The sequence below is a fragment of the Anolis carolinensis genome, chromosome 5, assembly GCF_035594765.1.
Source record: "Anolis carolinensis isolate JA03-04 chromosome 5, rAnoCar3.1.pri, whole genome shotgun sequence".
In the NCBI taxonomy this organism is placed as follows: Eukaryota; Metazoa; Chordata; class Lepidosauria; order Squamata; family Dactyloidae; genus Anolis; species Anolis carolinensis.
Window position 1 is genome coordinate 6,411,820 of NC_085845.1, and position 22,869 is coordinate 6,434,688.

At 42.0% G+C, this 22,869-nt stretch overlaps 1 protein-coding gene across 2 annotated transcripts in view; it reads left to right on the plus strand.

Annotated features, from left to right (window-relative positions):
- Positions 1 to 22,869, plus strand: part of gfra4 (GDNF family receptor alpha 4) — a 223,647-nt gene that overhangs the window by 169,883 nt on the left and 30,895 nt on the right. For both annotated transcript variants that reach the window (XM_008117828.3, XM_016996293.2), the window contains exons 5-6: positions 18,806 to 18,915; positions 22,317 to 22,451. In XM_008117828.3, the coding sequence (XP_008116035.1) occupies positions 18,806 to 18,915; positions 22,317 to 22,451 (245 nt within the window). The remainder of the gene's footprint in view (positions 1 to 18,805; positions 18,916 to 22,316; positions 22,452 to 22,869) is intronic.

The window sequence follows — 22,869 nt, forward strand, 5'->3', positions numbered from 1 at the left end:
AAGAAACAAAAGACTAGGCAAACACTTGACTTCAGTGTGAAAAGTAACAAAAATAGCTTCGTTTGAGTTTAAACAGTTCAAAAGAGTAAACCGGATTAAACAGAAGTTTAATCCGGGTTAAAACAAAAGTGCTTACTTCAGCCTGGCAATTAAACAAACAAATACTGGTAAACAAAGGGTCAAAACGAACACAAAACCTAGCAGCAGATTCCTCTCTGCTACTCAAGAGCTACAGATGAGTAACTCAGGCTGTTTACTCCTCCGTGCAACGAGCGAAATCCAGGTCCAGGCACATCAATCAGGGTAATGGCGGTCAGCAGGGTCCCAATCCGGTCCGAGGTCGAAAGCCAAGCGCAGACGTCTGAGGTTCCACAAGTTCCACCGATAGCCACAGAAGGGATAGTCCAGAGTTGTAGTCAGTCAGTCAGTCCAGCGTCAATCCAGAGTTGGCAAATAATGTCCGTCAAAAAGACGACGGAGGTCCAAGCTATCAAGATTAAACACAAGTTGCACAGAAAAACCCCACACAGTTCCTCCCGCCGTCGATGCCCAGTGTCCTTGGTAACTTACGTATCCAGCAACGAATCACACCCGTCTTCAGGAAGTTCCCCAACAAGAGCCCAAGCGTTCGTCCAGATTACCTTGCCCAACGCAATTAGCCATTGATCCTAAACCCCATTTTATGCCAGTTCATAACTCCTCATTGCTGTCAGCTGCTATCCTAATTCCAGGTGCCTCCTCATCATCATCCTCATCAGAGCTAAAACACCTTTGACTACGCCCCACAGCATCCCCAGCTGTGGATCCCGCTCCATCCCTCCAGCCCGTCCATGGGTCCGATCCTGCAACCCGCCAGTCGCCTCCCATGCTATCATTGCCGGTGACTCCCAAATCCTCCCTCCCACGAGTCCATTCCATGTCATCCTCCTCTGAGCTAACCATCTCTTCCGCTATTCCCTCGGTAAAACCCTCAAAGGAGTCTTCGTCTGTTGGTTCTGCAAATAAGTCTCGGAGCCGTTTCCTTTCGCGCTCCTCAAAAGAGTCTGACTCTCGAGGAGTCTTACGACCTCGTCTCCTAGTATCAGAGCCAGAAGGCTCAACCATAACACCTACAATCAAAGCGCATTCTGAACTCCACCAACGATGGAACTGAACCAAACTTGGCACACAGAACTCCCATGACCAACAAGAAATACTGGAAGGGTTTAGTGGGCATTGACCTTGAGGTTTGGAGTTGCACTGTGGACTCAGACAATGATGGATATGGACCAAACTGGACAAGAATACTCAATGTGCCCAAATTTGACCACTGGTGAAGTTTGGGGGAAATAGACCTCGACATATGGGAGTTGTAGTTGCTGGGATTTATAGTTCACCTACAATCAAAGATACCCTTGAACTCCACCAACATTCCTTTGAGAGATTCGTGACTTCCAGACCTTTAATCATTTTGGTTTCCCATTTCTGTGGACACCTTTCAATGTGTCTGTATCCTTCCTGGATTGTCCTACCCAGAACTGAATTTGATCCTCATCTTTCAATATCTGAAAGGATGATTGATAGAAAATAGGGTTTTGAATATAGAACACAAACTACAAGGAAAGAGATTCCAGTTAACTAGGTTGCTGTGAGTTTTTCGGGCTGTATGGCCATGTTCCAGTAGCATTCTCTCCTGATGTTTTGCCTGCATCTGTGGCTAACGGCATCTTCAGAGGTTTTGTTGGCAGTGAAGCAAGTGGAGATTTCGTTCATTTTCATGGTTTCCTCCTTTCTATTGAAATTGTTCACATGCTTCTCTGACCTCAATGGCTTCTCTGTGTAGTTGGACATGATAATAATAATAATAATAATAATAATAATAATAATAATAATAATAATAATAATACTTTATTTTTACATCCCGCTCCCATCTCCCCCAGGGGGACTCAGGGCGGCTCACAATGTCACATATAATAGACAGTCATACAATAAAACCAATATAAACAATAAAACCATATAACAGCATAAAACAGGATAAAACAGCATATCAGAACAATGAGTCTGAGCATGATGGTTGTTAGAGTGGAAAATGAACAAAATCTGGTTACCAGTATTAAAAAAAACACCAGAATAAATAATAAATAATAAATAATGAACACCACTCAGGAACAGGAGAACTCCAGACAACAAGCAATCAAGTGCTAGCTAACACCTCCCAAACAGAGGATGCCTCCAAGCAACAGAGGCCAGGCTACCTCTATGCAGATAAACCTTCACAGATTGACTTTGCAGCTTCGTGGCTATTCAAAGGCTAGTTCAAGCTTACTAATTATAGCATTCATACTTGCTTTAAACAGACAAGGGTTTTTTTCTCCCACCCTATATATACACTCTGTTTGCTTTACCGCCAAGAGACCTCTGAAGATTCCAGCCACAGATGCAGGTGAAACGTCAGGAGAGAATGCTACTGGAACATGGCCATACAGCCTGAAAAACTCACAGCAACCCAGTGATTCCAGCCATGAAAGCCTTTGACAATATTTTATTTTATTTATTTATTTACAGTATTTATATTTGAAACCCAGGCAGCAATGAATTTCACTGTCAAATACAGTAGAGTCTCATTTATCCAATCTTCACTTAGCCAATGTTCTGTATTATCCAATGCAGTCTACCTTTTAGTATTTACTTATTTATTTGTTTGTTTATTTGCAGTATTCCTCCCATCTCACCCCGAAGGGGACTCAGGGCGGATCACAATGCACATATGCATGGCAAACATTCAGTGCCATTAGACATACGACATATATAGACAACCACATATAGACAGACACAGAGGCAATTTAACATTCCAGCTTCTGGCTTCACAAGGGTATGTTCGATTCCAGCCACAGGGGGAGCTACTGCTTTACCGTCCACTTGTGACATCGAGTCCTTGATGGAATACTTCCTCATTCCTTTCCACGTGCTGCGGGCAGATTTTATGGTGTCGTAAATTAAGTTAAATTAGCCTCCCCACATAAGCAATACCTAGAATTTTCTACTCAACAGATGAAACTGCTTTTCAAGCTGCTTAGGTGGGCAGCGAGCTAGGCAATTTAACAATCGGGAGCTCACTACAACCCGGGTTGTTTCGAACTCGTGACCTTTCGGACAGTAATGATTTATTGCAACTGGCTACTAGCCAGCTGCGCCACAGCCCGGTTAGTAGCCACCAGTTAGGAGGAACTTCTTGACCATAAAGCATGTTTTGTAGTGGATTTGACTGCCTCAAAGAGTGGTAGTCCCCCCATTTGGCAGACGATAAATGTATGTTGGATGGACATCTTCCAGGAATGCTTTGTGCCTTCCACCTTGGCATTGGGTTGGACTAGATGATCCTTGGGGGTCCCTTCCCACTCTATGATTATAGCTGATAATGCCGCTTCTATGCAATGCTTGCAGTGCTCTGTCACTTTGGAACTGCTTTAGTTGGGACACACTGCTAGGTTTGGAGCTCACATTCGTGACCGTAAACGTGAATCCTTAGAAGTTACGATCACATAAATCCAGTTTACAATCCTGTAACTCGGAACAGGATGCGAGTCCCCTTGTTTTTTCCGGCCAGAAGAAACGATGGTCTGGGGAATTTTCAGGGATCAAAATAAAAACCTAATCTTTTGGGGTGCATTTTGCCCACAACAATATAGGAAAGGCAGATGTACTTTTGGCTTTTGTCTTTGTGCAATCTGTAGTTTTGGGGGAAAATAATCCTGAAAGTTGGAGTCAAAAACTAATTGTTCCAAGCTTTGATGCAAATTAATTAGTTTCCTTACATGTTTGGGCAAAGATTTGACATTGAGGAATCATAGAACAATAGAGCTGGAAGAGACCTTCAAAGGCCATCTAGTCTAACCCCATTCTGCCTTGAAGGAGAAGCACAATCAAAGCACTCCTGACAGATGGCCATCCAGCCTCTGTTTAAAAGCCTCCAAGGAAGGAGCTTTTTACTACTGGAGTGTGACTACAGTAGACTCTCATGCCAGGAACAGAACTTTATCATTATTGACACTTTTTAGAGCCTGGCTGCCTGGCCATCTGTGTAGACAGATTTGGTTGTGTACTTGTGGCATCGAGCAATAGGGTGCTGTTCCTCGGTTATACATGACGCTCCTATTAGCCTCAGCATGACCTTGGCTCTCAGTATTTACCGTATATACTCGAGTATAAGCCAACCCGAATATAAGCCAAGGCACCTAATTTTACCACAAAAAAACTGGGAAAACATTGACTCCAGTATAAGCCGAGGGTGGTAAATTTCAGAAATAAGAATAGATACCAATAAAATTACATTAATTGAGGCATCAGTAGGTTAAATGTTTTTGAATATTTACATAAAGCTCAAATTTAAGATCAAATCATTATTCTCATCTTCTTCTATGTAAATGTGCTTATGTATCTTTTTAATAATAATAGAGTAAAATAATACATGTAATAATAATAATAATAATAATAATAATAATAATAAATAATACAGGAAAATAATACATGTAATAATAAATAGAGTAAAATAATAAATGCAATAATAATAAGATCAGAGTGAAATAATAAATGTATTAATAATAATAATAAAAATAGAGTAAAATAAATGTAATACTAGCAACAATAATAGAGAAAAATAATAAATGTAATAATATCAATATTAATAGAGAAAAATAATAAATGTACCATATATTCTTGAGTATAAGCTGACCCAAATATAAGCCAACCAGGACCCTCACCCGAGTATAAGTCTTAAAAAAGGGCTGAAAAACTAGGCTTATACTTGAGTATATACAGTACATCCATGTCCCAACAGCCAGTAGTAAGTTTCTGCCATTTACTAAACTGTACCCATGTTGTCAGCATACACCCAATGAAGAACCAACATATATAACCTGGCAACATCATCCTATTGTTCTCTGGCACAAGTACACCATGAAACCTGTCTGCACAGATGGCCATACAGCAAGGTCTGACTAACTACAGTAACGATGACAATCTGTTCCTGGTTTGAAAGTGTCTGTTCCTGTTTCAGTGTCGGGCTGTGGCGCAGGCTGGTTAGCAGCCAGCTGCAATAAATCACTCTGACCAAGAGGTCATGAGTTTGAGGCTACCCCGTGTCGGGGTGAGCACCCGACAATTAAAAATAAAATATAGCCCCTGCTCGTTGCTGACCTAAGCAACCTTAATGATAGTTGCATCTATCAAATAGGAAATTTAGGTACCACTTATTTGTGGGGAGATTAATTTACGACACCATAAAAATCATCCAGCCGCCATTGGAATGAGGAAGTTGCCATCGCAGTGGATGATGAAGCAGCTGCTCCCCCTGTGGCCAGAATCAAGCATACCCTCAGGAAGCTGGAAGCTGGAGAAGGTTTAAATTGCCTCTGTGTCTGTCTCTGTCTCTGTTCTATGTTATATGACATTGAATGTTTGCCTTATATGTGTACAATGTGATCTGCCCTGAGTCCTCTTCGGAGTGAGAAGGGCGGAATATAAATACTGTGTATATATATATATATATATATATATATATATATATATATATATATTAATGTGAAAGTACTTGTTTTACCCCAGGAACTTCATTTTTCTGCCACAAACTTCATTAAACAGGGGACGGGCAAAGTTCCTCTTCTCAGGAAAAAGTTTTTGCCTTCTGCTCAAGTGTCACCTTCTTTTTAGGAACTGACCAATCATCTAAAACCCAGGAACAAACGTAGATAAAAAATTCAGTTATTTCCGATTGCGGGGACATACAGACATTCGAAGATCCGGATATTTGGCTCAAAGCCGGGATATTCCTGCACCTGGAAATCTCATGTTTTTTGGCCTTTTGTAGCAATTGCTTCTGGGTTTACAGGGAACGGCTTCTGGGCCACACTCCTGGGATAAAGTGCTGTCTGGACGGGCCCTCCGTTAACTGGAACTCTCAAGCAACCAGCAAAAATAGAAACAATAACAATCCAATAAAAAACATTTTCTCGGTGTCTTGTTTTTTAGGCTTGTTCCTGGGGTTATTTTGGGCGCTGATTTAGAAAATTGCATTGAACGGATCGCATCAGCTTTAATTTTGTAGATATGGTTATCTATAGGAAACTAGAAACTCTATTTACATCAGTGCTGGATAACCGAGATTCTTCTGTGCTTGGGTATGGCCATCCCTCCTTGTGGGTTTTCCAGCAGCCTTTGGCTGGACGCCTCTGCTGAGGAAAGATAACAAGATGCTAAATGGGAAAGACGGACCTTTGCTTTGCTTCAAGAAGACGGTTCCTATGAGGCTGAAATCACCTCTGAGTGATATTTATTTAAGTGCACTCCCGTGGCTTCGGAAAGCTGGAGAGGGCCTTTTTGCGCCGATGTTCACTTTAGAAAAGCAAATTACAAAATCAATTTAGGAACATACACAGCCTTGAAGCCTCCTGTATCAATGTGCCCAAATGGCTGCGGAAAAACAAAGCAAAACACACAGCAGCGCGCCTCCGGTAAATCTGGAAATTCCTGCGGCTCAAAATCCACAGCCTTATTCAGATGACTTAGAATAATGGGATTGGAAGAGGCCCCCAAAGGATATCTAGACCAGCCCACTCCTGCGAGGCAGGGAAACACAATCAAAGCATGCCTGGCAGATGCCCTCCTGGAAAAAACCACCAAAAAAGGAGATACAACACACTTCAAGGTGGAAGTACCATATATACTTGAGTATAAGCCGACCTGAATATAAGCCAAGGCACCTAATTTTACCACAAAAAAACTGGGGAAAAATTGACTCCAGTATAAGCCGAGATACCAATAAAATTACATTAATTGAGGTATCAATAGTTTAAATGTTTTTGAATCTTTACATCAAACTGTAATTTAAGATATAACTGTTCAACTCTGATTAAATCATTATTTTCATCTTCTTCAATGTCAATGTGCTTATGTATCCTTTTAATAACAATAGAGTGAAATAATAAATGTAATAATAATAATAAATGCGGTAAAATAATAAAGGTAATAATAAATAGAGTAAAATAACAAATGTATAAATAATAATAAAAAATAGAGTAAAATAAATGTAAAAGTAACAATAATAGAGTAAAATAATAAATGTAATACAGTAGAGTCTCACTTATCCAACACTCGCTTATCCAACGTTCTGAATTATCCAACACATTTTTGTAGTGAATGTTTTCAAAACATCGTGATATTTTGGTGCTAAATTCGTAAATACAGTAATTACTACATAGCATTACTGTGTATTGAACTACTTTTTCTGTCAAATTTGTTGTATAACATGATGTTTTGGTGCTTAATTTGTAAAATCATAACCTAATTTGATGTTTAATAGGCTTTTCCTTAATCCCTCCGTATTATCCAACATATTTGCTTATCCAACATTCTGCCGGCCTGTTTATGTTGGATAAGTGAGACTCTACTGTAATAATAATAATTAATAGAGTAAAATAATAAATGTAACAATACCAATAATAATAGAGAAAAATAACAAATATACCATATATACTTGAGTATAAGCCGACCTGAATAGAAGCCCACCAGGACCCTTACCCGAGTATAAGCCGAGGAGGTTTTTTTGGTTGTTTTTTTTTCAGTCCTAAAAAAGGACTGAAAAACTAGGCTTATACTCAAGTATATACAGTATGTTCCACAGTTGAACAGCTCTTTCTCTTAGGAAGTTCTTCTGACTGTTTATATGGAATCCCTTTTCCTGCAGTTTAAATCCATTGCTCCGCAGAATAGCAGAAAACAAGCCTGCTCTGTTTCACAAGTCTCCCGTGTGGCTTTTGTCATTGGCACTTCTTCCATGAAATTTAGAAAAAGAACCTTACTGGGTGGGAATGTCTTTTGCATTTCCCCTGTTTGCTTGCTTTCATTTCGATGGCTGCCCTGAGAATAAGAGAGGGGTCATTAGGAAGCAGGCTTTAGTTTTGTTGGAAATTGCAACCTCCCAAGTCTCTCACTATTTATTTCCTAATGTATATATTTGGGAGGCCCTGGCGGCATAGTGTGTTAAAATGCTTAGCTGCTGAACTTGCGGACCAAAAGGTCGCAGGTTCGAATTCAGGGAGTGGGGTGAGCTCCTGCTGTTAGCCCCAGCTTCTGCCAGCCTAGCAGTTCGAAAACATGCAAAGTGAGTAGAGCAATAGGTACCACTCCGGCGGGAAGGTAACAGCTCTTCATGCAGTCATGCCAGTGGCCACACGACCTTGGAGGAGTCTACGGACAACGGTGGCTCTTCGGCTTAGAAATGGAGATGAGCACCAACCCCCAGAGTCAGATACGACTGGACTTAATGTCAGGGGAAATCCTTTACCTTTACCTACTATATTTGCTAACCCATATTCCAAGTGTATGCTCATTTGCCTCTTTGGTGTGAGAGGGACTATAGACATGTGATTGTACTGAGCACTTTCAGACTCAGGACTCCATTTTATATTCACTTTTGTATCAGACCTCAGTGGAGGTGGATGCATGTATGTGCTGTTTAGATTTCAATATAGAAGTATGCTTGTATGGTGAATTAATACAAGATGTTTGTGAGTAAACAAGATATGTTATTTTTCAAATAAGACTTTGGGGTTTTTTTTTTAATCTCTGAGTGCATACTTTAAACTAAAATGTATTTAAAGGGAGTGCATATCTTTTGAGCAATTACAACTGCAATGAAACAACAATCTGCTAATCAAATATATTTTTGTAGCGGCATGTCTTTGTCCTTGGTAGATCAAAGACGTGGTTTTTCCATTTAACAGCTGAGTTACCTGTGTGCCATTACATGAATGCTTGTGAATATCACTTGTTCAAAGAGTTGACTTCTAACAAGGTCATGCTTTTCTTGACTAGTGGTTTTGAAAAGGTGGTCTCCACATATTCATGGATATTCACATTCACCTAAAGGATATGTGCACAGAGACTGGGTGCAGTTATTTTCCAATAGGTTATGTCCAATGAGTTTTGCCTCTATTGCATTCCTAAAAGTTGTTGGTTCTCTTTTGTAATTGATATTCTGTTCTTTTCTGAGATAATGGCTGTGGATAGAATTCAATATGTTTGAGATGCATAGCATTAAATTGACAGGTACTTCCATGGCTCGATACCATGGAAGCCTGGGAGTTGTAGTTTACCAAGGCACCAGCCCTCTTTGGCAGAGAAGGCTAAAGACCTTATAAAACTACAACTGAGCATTGAGCCATAGCAATCAAAATGCTGTCAAACTGCATTTATTCTGCAGTGTAGATGTAACCTGGCCCCATTCCTTGCAAAAGATCCTTTTTCCATATCTGGGTTTGTTTCTCTTCTTCGTCTTTCTCTCTGGCAAAGGAGGAGAGAATCCTCTGTTGGCCCTTAATTGGGTCCAGCAAGGGCATAGGTATCATCCTCGAATGTCAAGGTGGTGCGGCAGAGTCATATTTTATTAAGCATCCGTTCAGGCCAAGATAGGAGAAGAGCCGCATTTAATATGCATAGGTTTTTCCCCCCATTGTAAGGATTAGAATGCAGAAGATCAGACATTGTGGTACAGGAAGCCTGCAAAGGTGGCTAAAATCACCACTTGAAGGGTCCTTTGTTTTTGTAAATTCCACGTCTTCTTCAAGATCAAGCCACTCACTTCACGGATACGGTCCATCCATCTTGCCCTTGGTTGGCCTCTCTTCCTTTTTCCTTCCATTTTCCCCAGCATCGTGATCTTCTTCAAGCTTTCCTGTCTCCTCATGATGTGGCCAAAATACTGCAGCTTTGCTTCTAGTATCCTTCCCTCCAATGAGCAGCCACTGGGCATTATTTCCTGGAGGATGGACTGGTGGGATCTTCTTGCCAAGGTCCAAGGCACTCTCAGGATTTTCCTCCAGCACCAGAGTCCAAAAGCGTCTCTCTTCCTTCGCTCAGCCTTCCTTATGGTCCAGCTCTCGCATCCATAGGTTACTATGGGGAATACATTTGCTTTGACTATGGGGACCTTTGTTGCCAGTGTGATGTCTCTGCTTTTCATTATTTTGTCAAGGTTGGCCATTGCTCTCCTCCCAATAAGGAAACGTCTTCTGATTTCCTGGCTGCAGTCTGCGTCTGCAGTGATCTTCGCGCCTAGAAATATAAAGTCTGTCCCTGCCTCCATGTTTTCTCCCTCCATTTGCCAGTTATAATTCAGTCTGGTTGCCATAATCTTGGTTTTCTTGATGTTTAACTGCAGCCCGGCTTTTGCCCTTTCTTCTTCCTTTCACCTTGGTGATAAGGCTCCTCAGCTCCTCCTCACTTTCAGCTTTCATCAGAGTGGTATCATCTGCATACCTAAGGTTGTTCATGTTCCTCCCAGAAATTCCAACCCCAGCCTTGGATTTATCAAGCCCCGCATGTCGCATGATGTGTTCTGCGTACAAGTTGAATAGGGAGGGTGAGAGGACGCAGCCCTGATGTCTGCACTCCTTTCCCAATCTGGAACCCGTCTCCTGTTCCGTGGTCTGTTCTTACTGTGGCTACTTGGTCTTTATACAGATTTCTCAGGAGACAGACAAGGGGACTTGGTTTCCCCAGACCACCAAGAACATGCCACAGTTTGTTATGATCCACACAGTTGAAGGCTTTAGAATAGTCAATAAAGCAGAAGTAGATGTTTTTCTGAAACTCCCTGGCTTCCTCCGTTATCCAGCGGATATTGGCCATTGGCTCTCTGGTTCTTCTGCCTTTTCTAAACCCAGCTTGGACATCTGGCAGCTCTCGCTCCATGTCTTGCTGGAGTCTGCCTTGCAGGATCTTGAGCATTTCCTTACTGGCATGGGAAATAAGGGCCACTGTACAGAAGTTTGAGCATTCTTTAGCATTTCCCTTTTTGGGTATGGGGATATAAATTGATTTTTTCCAATCTGATGGCCAATCTTGCGTTTTCCATATTTGCTTGCATATGGCCTGCATCACCTTGACAGCATCACCTTCCAAGATTTTAAACAGCTCAGCTGGGATCCCGTCGTCTCCTGCTGCCTTGTTGTTAGCAATGCTTCTTAAGGCCCATTCAACCTCACTCCTCAGGATGTCTGGTTCTAATTCACTCACCACACCGTCAAAGCTATCCTCCATATTATTATCCTTCCTATACAGATCTTCTGTATATTCTCGCCACCTATTCTTGATCTCTTCAGCTTCTGTTAGGTCCCTGCCATCTTTGTTTTGGATCATGCCCATTTTTGCCTGAAATTTGCCTCCGATGTTTCTGATTTTCTGGAAGAGATCTCTTGTCCTTCCTATCCTATTGTCTTCTTCCACTTCCATGCATTGCTAAATATCTCTTGCTAAATCTCTCCTACCTCTGATCAGGCATGAAGTAAAAGTACACCAAATCTTTTCTGCATGATCACTTCCGTGATTAAGGACTTTATCACACCAACCTGCTCTCTTCCCATATTTGTGTGGTTTTAGTAAATAGAAACATATTCTTACTGGAACGATCACTTCCACACTTTGCCACAATTGCACAAAGCTGCAACTTTGATGATGTGAAATGCTGTGAGCAGTCTTCTGTGCAGCCCCACTTCTTGCCCATGTTTTCCCTACCCAGTACATGCATACAGTGTTTTTTCTATTTCCCACAAACTACACAGTCATGCAGTTGTTGCATTTTTGCGAAACTGTCCTATGCTTTGCAATGTTGAGGATGTAGCGGGAGGACATCTTAAACCAGGAAGAGTGACTACACAACAGTGATGTTGGATCCATTGTTGGGTTTTTCATTTCTCAGCGAAAAAAGACATCCAATTACATTTTGAATGTAGTGTCACTAGGAGACTGGAACAACATCGAGTGTTAAGTTCTTGCTGTAATTGCGCCTCTTCGGAGGCATCAGATAAGGTTCCAGAAGCCATTTCTAGCTTGGCGAGGAACCTTTGGTTGCCGTTGTTGCATGCCTTCAGGTCACTTCCAACTTATAGCAATCCAAATATCAAAGTACCATAAGGTTTTCTTTCAAATGTTTGTTTGAGATGGGTTACCTTTGCTTTCCTCTGATGCTAAGAATCTATGACTTGCCTAAGGTCACCCAATGCGTTTCAATTGTCAAGCAGGGATTTGAATCCTGTCGTCCAACATGGAAGCCAAATTGGACCTAATCCAGCTGTTCAGATGCCTCTGGATACTCCAGGGTTTCAAGCAAATTCAAGTTATCTCCCAATTTTGACATAATTGGAGCAAAGCCTATGTAAAACAGGAAATACAAGATACTCACCAGAAACTGTGCGCCATGAAGACTGCTAGTGTAGGGACCATAAGCCAGAAAATAGTAAACGATTGCCTATGTAGCTTTGCCTGTGCATATGCGCCTCCCTTCCTGTGAGCTGGTGCCTTTCTCCAGGAAGTTCCAAGACCAAAAGTTAGCTTGAAATCAACAAGTGAGGTCACAGGTATCACTTGTGCCAAGTGGGTGTGGAAGGTGAGTACAGTTGCTGGGCCAATGTTGACACATCTAAGAGTAGGATTTAGGTTTATAAACTGCAGACCAGACACACAACTCTTCATCATCATTGTAGCTGTGAGAAGAAGGAAGCCCACCAGGTCCCAGGCAGGCCATATGGCTTTGTGCCCAAGCTGTGGGTTGGGGATCCATTCCCTCCAGATCTCAGATGATAAGGGAGCCTTTACCCGATCCCAAGGCTGTGCCGCACTCTTTGATTTGCAGCCGATCAATTGGCCTGAGAAGAGGCAGCCCAGGGTCAGCATTAATCCCAGGCCTCGGAAGAGAGAGCAAAAACATATGGTTCTTTTGTCCTTCCTTTTGCCAGAAGAGAAAAGAGTTGAGGAAAAGGCTGTGACTTAAACTCCCCCTTGGTCTTGAGACAACTTGATTTATCAGCGAATTGCAATTACTTGGTGGGGATTACTGTCCTTGGTGATGCCGCATCAGGGAATAAGAAACATACATCACGGTCACAATCCTGCTGTTGTCTTGCACCTGAGTAAGTTCCCATACAGACGTTGGTGGTTAATTGCCTTCAAGATGACTTTGACCTATGAAACCAATCAATGAGTGGCCTCCAAGCCAGGCGGTTATTCACAGCCCTGCTCAGGTTTTGCAGATTCAGGGGTTGTGGCTTCCTTGATGGGACTTCGTTGCTGTTTCTGACTTATGGTGATGTTAAGGTGACTCTCAGTAGGCTTTCTTGGCAAGATTTGTTCAGAGAAGCTTTGCCTTTGCCTTCCTCTGAGGCTGAGAGAGTGTGACTTGTCCAAAGATCATCCAATGGGTTACCATGGCTAAGTGGGGATTTGTATCCAAGTCTCCAGAGTCCTACTCCAAAGCTCAAACCTGTTGCACCTCAGCACTGGTTCACCTTGCTCTTAACACACACTCCACCACAGCAGACTAGGTTTAAACAGTTTATTGATAAAAGACAGCAAAGTCTGAATAAAAAGGAGTAAAGAAAGCAATATTTCAAATGCAATGGCAGTCAGTCAAAAAGGTAATAATCCAGAGGTAAATACTATTTGCAGAATATAATTCCAAGTCTCTGATATAGGAAATCAGTCCTGAAAACAGGACAACATGAACTTTAGAGTATAATCCGAAATACAGGTTCCAGGCATGAACAAATGCAAGAATCCTTTTCTATGAGCTTAGACAAAGCAGGAGCTATGCTTCCAAAATCAACATTGCTTCGTCTGAAATCTTTCCCTCTTTCTCCCTTATTTACACATGCTTACAAGCCAAGAAAGCATTTCTTTGTCCTTGAATTCCCACGCGCTTGCCAACGTCTGGGATGATGAACCTTTAACCTTAACCTTATATCTCTATCTAAGGAAGACTCCTCTGACTCGCTGCCAGAGACACCTGGGACTTGTTGATGTTCTAAACTCAATTGATGTTCCAAATCCTGTGAAAGGTGCATCATCTTGTACCAATTCTCATTTTAGTAGAAATAATATGTACATTTAAATTTTTGTTCCAAAATTTTCCCCAGTGTTCTATTTGGATCAAATGCCCAGTATTTCGGGCCCATTTTACATGCATTCTTTCATTGACTCGGTTTCTGTGGACCACTGGAGCAATATCTTCTGATTTCTTGACTACCTACAGAAATAATTGGGCGTTTTGTAAGCTGCAGAATAACCACCTTCAGTTCCAGGTTGGCAAAGTGGATTTGCACACACTGGGCAATTGTACATGAATACTCTCAGCTCACATGCTTTTGCAATAGGAACGAGATGAATATTTGAAAATTCTAGGGGGGGAAATGAAAAAGAAGCTTTTTAAGCATCCCAAAACCTTGATGAAAAGAGTTCTTTGAAATTCCTTTTTCATTTTTAACCAATTTCAAAAAACAGACTTAAGAAATATCACCCATAGTTATCATATAGGTGACCAATTGAGTCTTTCTCAATTTTTGAGTCTTATTGACCACAATTCCATTATTTTCCTCGACACTGATACATTTTCTCCATGGGAGTGGTTGAGCGTTTTTGTCCAACGGAAAATCCTAGCATTCATTTCAAAGTTGGGGAAAGTCATGTTACCCATGTGGTGCCTATTTGATTGCATATTCTGCTGAAATTTTGGTTACTTGGCTCATTTGCATCAGTTAAAGAAAAGTAGAGAAAGTGAGAATATGATACCCATCAAAATAAGATCTGTGCTTCTGAAATGACATTTTCTTCCAGCTCTCAATGTTGGAACTACAGTTAAGGCCTCCAAAAGAAAGAAGGTAGACACAAGTGACAAAAAGAACGAGAATGCAGAAAATAGAAATGTTTTAGGGTATGGAAACTGTTCCGTGTTTCCCTTTCTCCAATACTAGAAATCTGGGAACTATGAGAAAATGTAATTGGCGAGGGAGGGATACTTATTTGGGAGAAATGCCTTCATTTTGCTCATCCCTGAAAGCTGACTGGCACCATTTATGTATTAGCTTGACATCTGCAGATTTAGCACTAAGCAACCTCCATGCAAAATTTAGGCTAGTGTATTTCTATTTAAAGTACTGCTATTATTTCTACATTTGCCTCTAGACATAGAAATTAACATATGCAAATTCTAACCAAAAAACTGTCCTCTTTCGGTAGTGTACACACAAGACTTTGCAAGGAGGGGTTTTCTGTTTTTCTTCCATTCCATCACACTCTGATAGAGAAAAGGTGTGTGTGCACTCTCGCCTGTCAGTTTATGGCAACCTTATAAATTTCACAAGGTTTCTTAGGCAAGGAATACTCCAAGGTGCTTTTTCCAGTCATTTCCTCTGAAATAGAGCCTGCAGCACCTGGGATTCGTTGGTGGTCCGACTCTGCTTAGCTTCCAATCTCAGATAGGATCTGGACTCTGGAGTATTTAATCCCTCAGAGAAAGTTTGAGAGAAATTAAGGGAGCCTTTATTTAGTTTTTATTTGGAGTGTTTATAACCCTGCTCTTCATCCACAAAGGGTCTCAGAGCAGCACTCGAATGGCTAATTGGAGAGTTATAAACCTGCAGGTTTATAAACTAAATAAGACCTGACGCTCAAGAAAAAACAAATGGCAATAAGGAAAGGAAGAAGTCCAGCAGGTGCTGCCTGCTCCTGGCTATTTATCTGCTTCTGTGTCTGGAATAGAATAATGCCATTGTCATTGTACATTGTACAACGAAATTAAATGCTTTTCAAAACACACACCACAAAACAACACGCCCATCCCTCCACAATCACGCCACTACCATATCAACACATCAATGCGAAGCCATGGATATCATTCGATATAGTTGCAACTCTAGGATAAAAGCTATTGCTCAGTCTGTTTGTCCTTGCCTTTGTCACCCTGTACCATCTGCCAGGTGGTAATCTATATATATATATATATAAATGTAATGTGCGTTTTTCCCATGAAGTGAACAACAACACCACTGAACCAAATCATACCAAATTTGGCCAGAAAAGACATAGTCATCCCATCTATGTCTTTCAATAAAAAAACTAGAAAAATAAATTCCAAATTACAGAGGACGAGGAAGAGCCATTCTCCCCCTGGCTGCCAGTCAGAAGGTTAGGCCTTGCCCCCTTTAGGCCCCACCCCCTTCATGTCGTAGCAACCCCCTCAGCCACAATGGCACCCTGGGGACAGGCAGGGTTCACTCTGAACAACACTCTGAAAGCAGGCAAATTCCAGACATGAAACAATCAGGACCTGCCAACACCTCTCAACAAAAAATTCCCCCAGGGAGGAAGCAGCCAGGTTTTGAAGCTGAAAGGCCATTACATGCAAATAATTCTGGCTAATTGCAGCATTCATACTTGCCTCCAACAGACAAAAAAAGGAACAACCAGAAATATTGTATATTCACAAGCTTTAGGAAATAACATATACAGTACTAACTACCACCAATTCCTCAATACTGTACTTTATTTCCCATACCCCCACACTTTGCCACAGCAACGCGTGGCCGGGCACAGCTAGTAATTAAAAAAAAATATGCTGGGTGAGATGGATCCCCAAAAATGCTCTGAGCTTTCTTAAGGCTGTGGGGCTTATTAAGTTATTAGACAGTAGAGTATCTGCTGGGCCCTCTTCACCAATGCTGCCGCATGAACACTGCCCCAGGTCACAATGACTCCAGGAAGTTGAAATTGTCACCTGCTCCACTTGGTCTCCATTTATGACCAAGGGCTGGATTTCTGGTCTGTTCTTTCTATAGTCCATGATAAATCTAATGATGGATGTGAGCCTGCCTTTTCTTCTTCTTTCCTCCCAAGGCCAGGGCAGTGGCAGTTGGGATCGTGGAAGGCTTTTCATTTGCTCCTGGGTCAAGGCATGGTGGATTTCTGCCCAACTCTCCCTCCAAGGCCATGGCAGTGGCAGATGGGTTGGAGGAAGGCCCTATCATCAGTTTCCTGACCTAGGCATGTTAGAGCTCAGCCTGCTTCTGCTTCTCTCCCTTTGTGGCCAAAGCAGTTGAGATGGATGAAAGATGGATGGGCCAAAACATGATAGAGTTGTGTCTATCTCTTCTTCTCTCTTTCTGAGAATCAGGGCAATTGGGATAAAGAGAGGGCCTCATTTCTTTCTGGCCTAAGGCATGATGGGGCTTAATCTGCTGCTGCTTCTCTCCTTCCAAGGCCAGGGCCATGGCAGTTGGAATGGTGAGAGGGCCTTTCATCTGCTTCTGGGCCTTGCCATAAAGGAACTGTGCCTGCCTTTTCTTCTCTCCCTCTGAGGCCAGAGCAGTAGTGGTTGGGAAGGAGATAAGACTTTCAATTTACTTCTGGACTTAATGATGATGATGATGATGATGATGATGATGATGATGATGATGATGATGATTTCACAGTCTGCAGACTGTGCAAGGAAACCGACGAAACCATTGATCACATCCTCAGCTGCTGTAAGAAAATCACACAGACTGACTACAAACAGAGGCACAACTATGTGGCCCAAATGATTCATTGGAACTTATGCCTCAAGTACCACCTCTCAGCAGCAAAGAACTGGTGGGATCACAAACCTGCAAAAGTATTGGAAAATGAGCACGCAAAGATACTGTAGGACTTCTGAATCCAGACTGACAAAGTTCTGGAACACAACACACCAGACATCACAGTTGTGGAAAAGAAAAAGGTTTGGATCATTGATGTCGCCATCCCAGGTGACAGTCACATTGACAAAAAACAAGAGGAAAAACTCAGCCGCTCTCAGGACCTCAAGATGGAACTGCAAAGACTCTGGCAGAAACCAGTGCAGGTGGTCCCAGTGGTGATCGGCACATTGGGTGCTGCACCAAAAAATCTCAGACGGCATTTGGAAACAATAAACATTGACAAAATTATGATCTGCCAACTGCAAAAGGCCACCCTACTGGGATCTGCACGCATCATCCGAAAATACATCACACAGTCCTAGACACTTGGGAAGTGTTCAACTTGTGATTTTGTGAAATCCAGCATATAGATCTCATTTACTGTGTCATACTGTGTCTTTGTGTCGATGATGATGATGATGATGATGATGATGATGATGATGATGATGATGATGATGATGACTTTATTTTTGTATCCTGCCTCCATCTCCCTGAAGGGATTCCGGGCAGCTCACATGGGGACAAGCCTGATCAAGCATGGGTTAAAACACAATCTGCAATTTAAAAACATTATATCCACATAAAACAACATCAGCAGCAGTTCATAACCTGAATAATAATAGTTACTGAAAATTCAGGGGGTCAGAGTTTGTGTAGAAACCTGGGTAGGGCGTAATTGATGGTGTCAGACAGGCATTAAGTATGGTGAGAAGCCATGTCAGTAATAACATTAAAATCTATAGGACAGGGACTGTGATAAAGTGCAGTAGTTGGAAGTGAGGTATAGTTAGGCTGAGTATCTTGTGAGACTACTTACTCAAAGGCACACCAGAACATCCACATGGCCTGCACCTTGAATTGGGACCGGAAACGTATAGGTAGGCATGATGGAACTGTGCCTGTCTCTTCTCTCTGAGGCCAGGACCATGGCAGTTGGGATGGACATGGCCTAGCCATGATGGACATGTGCCAACCTCTTCTCTCTCTCTCTGAGGCCCAGGCAATTGGGATGGAGAGAGCAAATGATCATAGCTGGCTGGACCTCTCATACAGTTTTTTTTTACTGCTACTTGGGACTTTGCTCCATAGTTTCTCACTCAGAAAAATTCCCATTGCTATGAAACCAGGATCTTTGGCTCCAAGAGCCATTATCGTCAATACTTCTGCAAACATTACCTTTGGGGACTGGGGGGTGAGATGGGTCTTAACTCTTGTATGTGCTGAACTGAGTACGATAATTAATTAAACCCATTTTCTTTTGTACTTTTTCCTTTTTTCCTCAGATCCCGTTATGCTGAGTTGCAGTATAATTGCCAACCGTCCACACAGTCAGCCACAGGATGCCAGAGAGAAAACTACGCAGCGTGTTTGTTAGCCTATACTGGGATCATAGGTATGTAGATGGAAGTCATTTCAAAAATTGGGGTGGTTTTCAGTTGCACAGAAAAATTAAGATCACATTAATATGACCCTTGGGCATAGTTGTTTCCATGGGATCGAGGTGGTGAGTTTGCCCTTGGGTTAAACCAAGCTTTTTAAGTAGCTGTCCATAGTGCTGAAATTTAAATCAAAACTAGCTCGAGCACCATGGATAGGTCTTTGAAATGATTCCAACACTTTGGACAGATGTTATTTTCAGCACCATGGGTAGGTCTTCCTAAACTTCAAACCTACTTTCAATCATGCTGAATCTTAGACCAAACTAGCTTCAGCAAATTTGGATAGATTTCAGAAAGTTTGGATTTAAACCACTTCTATGCCTGGCTGTTTGATCCCATCCCATAGATCATACCTATGCAATGTTGATACCATGCTTTAGACCAGGCATGGGCAAACTTGGGTCCTCCAGGTGTTTTGGACTTCAACTCCCACAATTCCTAACAGCCTACCGGCTGTTAGCAATTGTGGGAGTTGAAGTCCAAAACACCTGGAGGACTGAAGTTTGCCCATGTCTGCTATAGCTCATTTCTATGGTATGAGATTGTGATCTACAACATAGCCCTCATTGCATATTTTTTCTGTCCCTTCCAATGCTTTTTCAAAGCACAATGGGGCACAACTCTAATGCTGTATTTAGTCCAATGCTTGCTTTTAGTAAATACAAATGGTGGTTGTTATTTGGCACTCTCAAACCCACGGTTGACCTGCCGGGCTGCAGCATGTGCCCAGAATCCAATTCTACATCCCGAACAGATTTCAGAGTCGAGTGCAGAAGCAATTACACCAAATCAGATCAAAGATCTTATTCAGAGCGCAATGTTTGCAGGAAGACATGGATCTTCGTAATGCCGACAGGAGCAGGTTTTTCCCCAAAGCCCTTGAATCTCGCTTTTGCTGCTGACCTCTCCAACGCTGCAGCAAAACCCATCTTCCAGCGTGATTGGGTTGTCATGCCGTAGTCCAGCTTCAGAGATGGGCAATCGGGCTCTTTTCCATCCTCAAAGGGGTTCAAGACTTGCACAGAGCATAACCAAGTTACTTTAAGGGAATTAAATGTACTGATTTATTGATTTATTATCTGATGTGCTGCACTGGTGTGCTGCTTTTCTCCCAGACTGGGACCCATAATATGTCGCAATCCCTGGACAGTATTGTCTATGCTGGGATTCTGGGAGTTTCAGTGCAAAACATATTTTGGATAAACTCTGGGCCTAAAGAGTGTCCAATTTACCACCAGCTATCCTACGAACCATGTTCCTAGTGCTGTTTAGGAATAGTGAATCCGGAGACATTTCCCACCCAGAAACAGGACTCAGCCTTCAAATCCTGAAATCGTTTGCAGAAAACTCTCTCCGCATATGATTTTCACTGAACAACAGGCACAAATAAAATGCAGAGAGTGTTGATGGTTCACCAAACTTCATTTCCCAGGATTCCATAGCATTTAGCCATAGCAGATAAAATGGTGTCAAACTGCATCAATTCTACACTGTAGAAGCACCTTCACTTAACTAAACTAATCACATCCTTATTCTTCACTAAGTAACATCTCCCAGCTGAACTTCTTGTCAGAAAATCCAGATAGGTTTATAGTTTTCTCCTTCCTCAATCACATCCTCCCTATGCTAGGTACCGGACTGATTGTCTCAGAGGCAAACTATTAAAAAGCAACCCAAACATTGCAGAGTCCTTTATCAGTAGTCAGCAGAGTTTTTTTTTACTGCACAGCCTGACCTTGTGTTGCTCACTGTTTTAAGAAACCACTTTGATTCTGGTTTTCATCTAAAACTCACAGAGGAGGCTTTAAATTTGACTCATTGCTTTATGTACAGCTATATACACATACATCAGGATCCCCTGATTTCCTATGAGTCAATGGCATATACAGAGATATACTCATGGCATAGATTACAATATTAGCAACAGATGTACAACGAGAAGCTAGAATTATGTCAAGAGAGAGAGAGAGCACATGTTTGCTGCCTACTTTTACTGTATACCCACAGCTTCTTGTAATCAAACAGGGACAACAGTGAATGATCATGTCTGTTACATGTTTATAACTCAGCTTCTTTTCCTGTCCCTCCAGTTCCATGTCACCACCAACTTAACCCTTCAGTGGGTATGTGACCACATGTCCATTAGAACTGTATTTTCCAACTAGTAATGCACAATGGGGTTACAGTCAGTGCATTCCTATCTAGCAGTCCATTATTGACCTAACACTACTCTATCTTGCTTTATTAGGCAGCAGCTGCTGTGAGCAATGGGACTCTGTTCTCCTATCAGTCAAGGCACAGCAGGCTGATGTTTCCACCATGTCGTAAAGCAGGATTAGAGGGTGTTTATGATTATGTTAATAGTGCTACTGCTTGTTGTAAAGTAAGAATTCAAGATTCAGTTATATGCAATCTGTTTTAGTGAGCCTGATCACTGTCAACAGCTGACATCTCCCCATGGCCTATAATGTTTACTGAGCTGGCATTTGTGCTATGCGAGAAATGCAGTAACTGCAATAATACGTGCCAATAACTACATGCTATAGCTACACACAGTGCCAAACTCTGAAAATGTCCTTTTAAATAACAATGGATACATTCTGTGATGGTCACAAAGGCCTGAGATAAGGGTGGCCACATATGCATGAGATAGTTCTCATGCACACTTTGTCTATGTAGCTCTGAAGTTCTGCAAAATCCTGAATCTTGGAAGAGACTTTATCTATCTTGCGTAGGTTGGACTGGAAACAATGCTAGGGTCTGGTAGATCCTTTGGCCAAAGTTATTGTTTCTTGTCTGTTTGCTTTCTGCTTGGTTTCAAGCCTCGTGTAGCTTTGTGTCCAACCTGGGAGATACAGTAGGGCTGATATTTCAAATTCTACTCAAAACCACAATAGTGAATATATAGAAACCATTAATATAAATTAGTCATGGGAGTGCTACTTCATACTACTGCTTCTTAAATTGTGGGTCCAGACCTCAATTGGGGTCCCCTTTGCTCAATTGGTAACAGGAAAGGTTTTCTGAATGCCACCTAGTGGCTGTTGTAGACATTTACACGAGTTTGTTGTGCAACATTTACAGTTGATTCTGCAGAAAATGCTTCAGCTATATTTCACAAAAAGGAAAATCAGCCTGTTTGTTATGAGTACATGTTTAATTTTTATATCTATTTTATATGCCTATATACCTGGGGTCACGTAAATGGTTCTCCAGTGGAAAGGGGTCCCAAGTGGAAAAAGGCAGTAAGCCTTGCTCTAGGGAATTCAAACCATGGTATTTGCTCTCCATTGATTTTTGCCAACTGACAGCTACTTTTACTCTCTTCCCTCCTCACCCTTGGTCCCCATGGCAGGTAGTCCCATCACCCCAAATTACATTGACAACTCGACCTCGAACATAGCCCCGTGGTGCACTTGCAATGCCAGTGGCAACAGGCAAGAGGAGTGCGAGACCTTCCTGCACCTTTTCACCACCAACGTCTGTCTCCGTGAGTATCCTGGGGCTGCGGTTTGGAAAGGGATGTTGTCCTGGGCAGCACAGTTCAAGACAGATACAAACAAGCCAGAGGAGGGAAGCCAAAATGATCACAGGGTTAGAAATTTATTTATTTATTTACAGTATTTATATTCCACCCTTCTCACCCCAAAGGGGACTCAGGGCGGATTACAATGAACACAAATATGGCAAACATTCAATGCCAACAGACAAACAACATACAGTAGACAGACTCAGAGGCATTTTTAACATTTTTCCAGCTTCACGATTCCGGCCACAGGGGGAGCTGTTGCTTCACCGTCCAGTCATGGCTGCACTTCCTCATTCCTTTCCTCGTGTTTTGCTGGCAGTTTTATGGTGTTGTAAATTAGCCTCCCGCATAAAGCGTCCCTAAATTTCCCTAATTGACA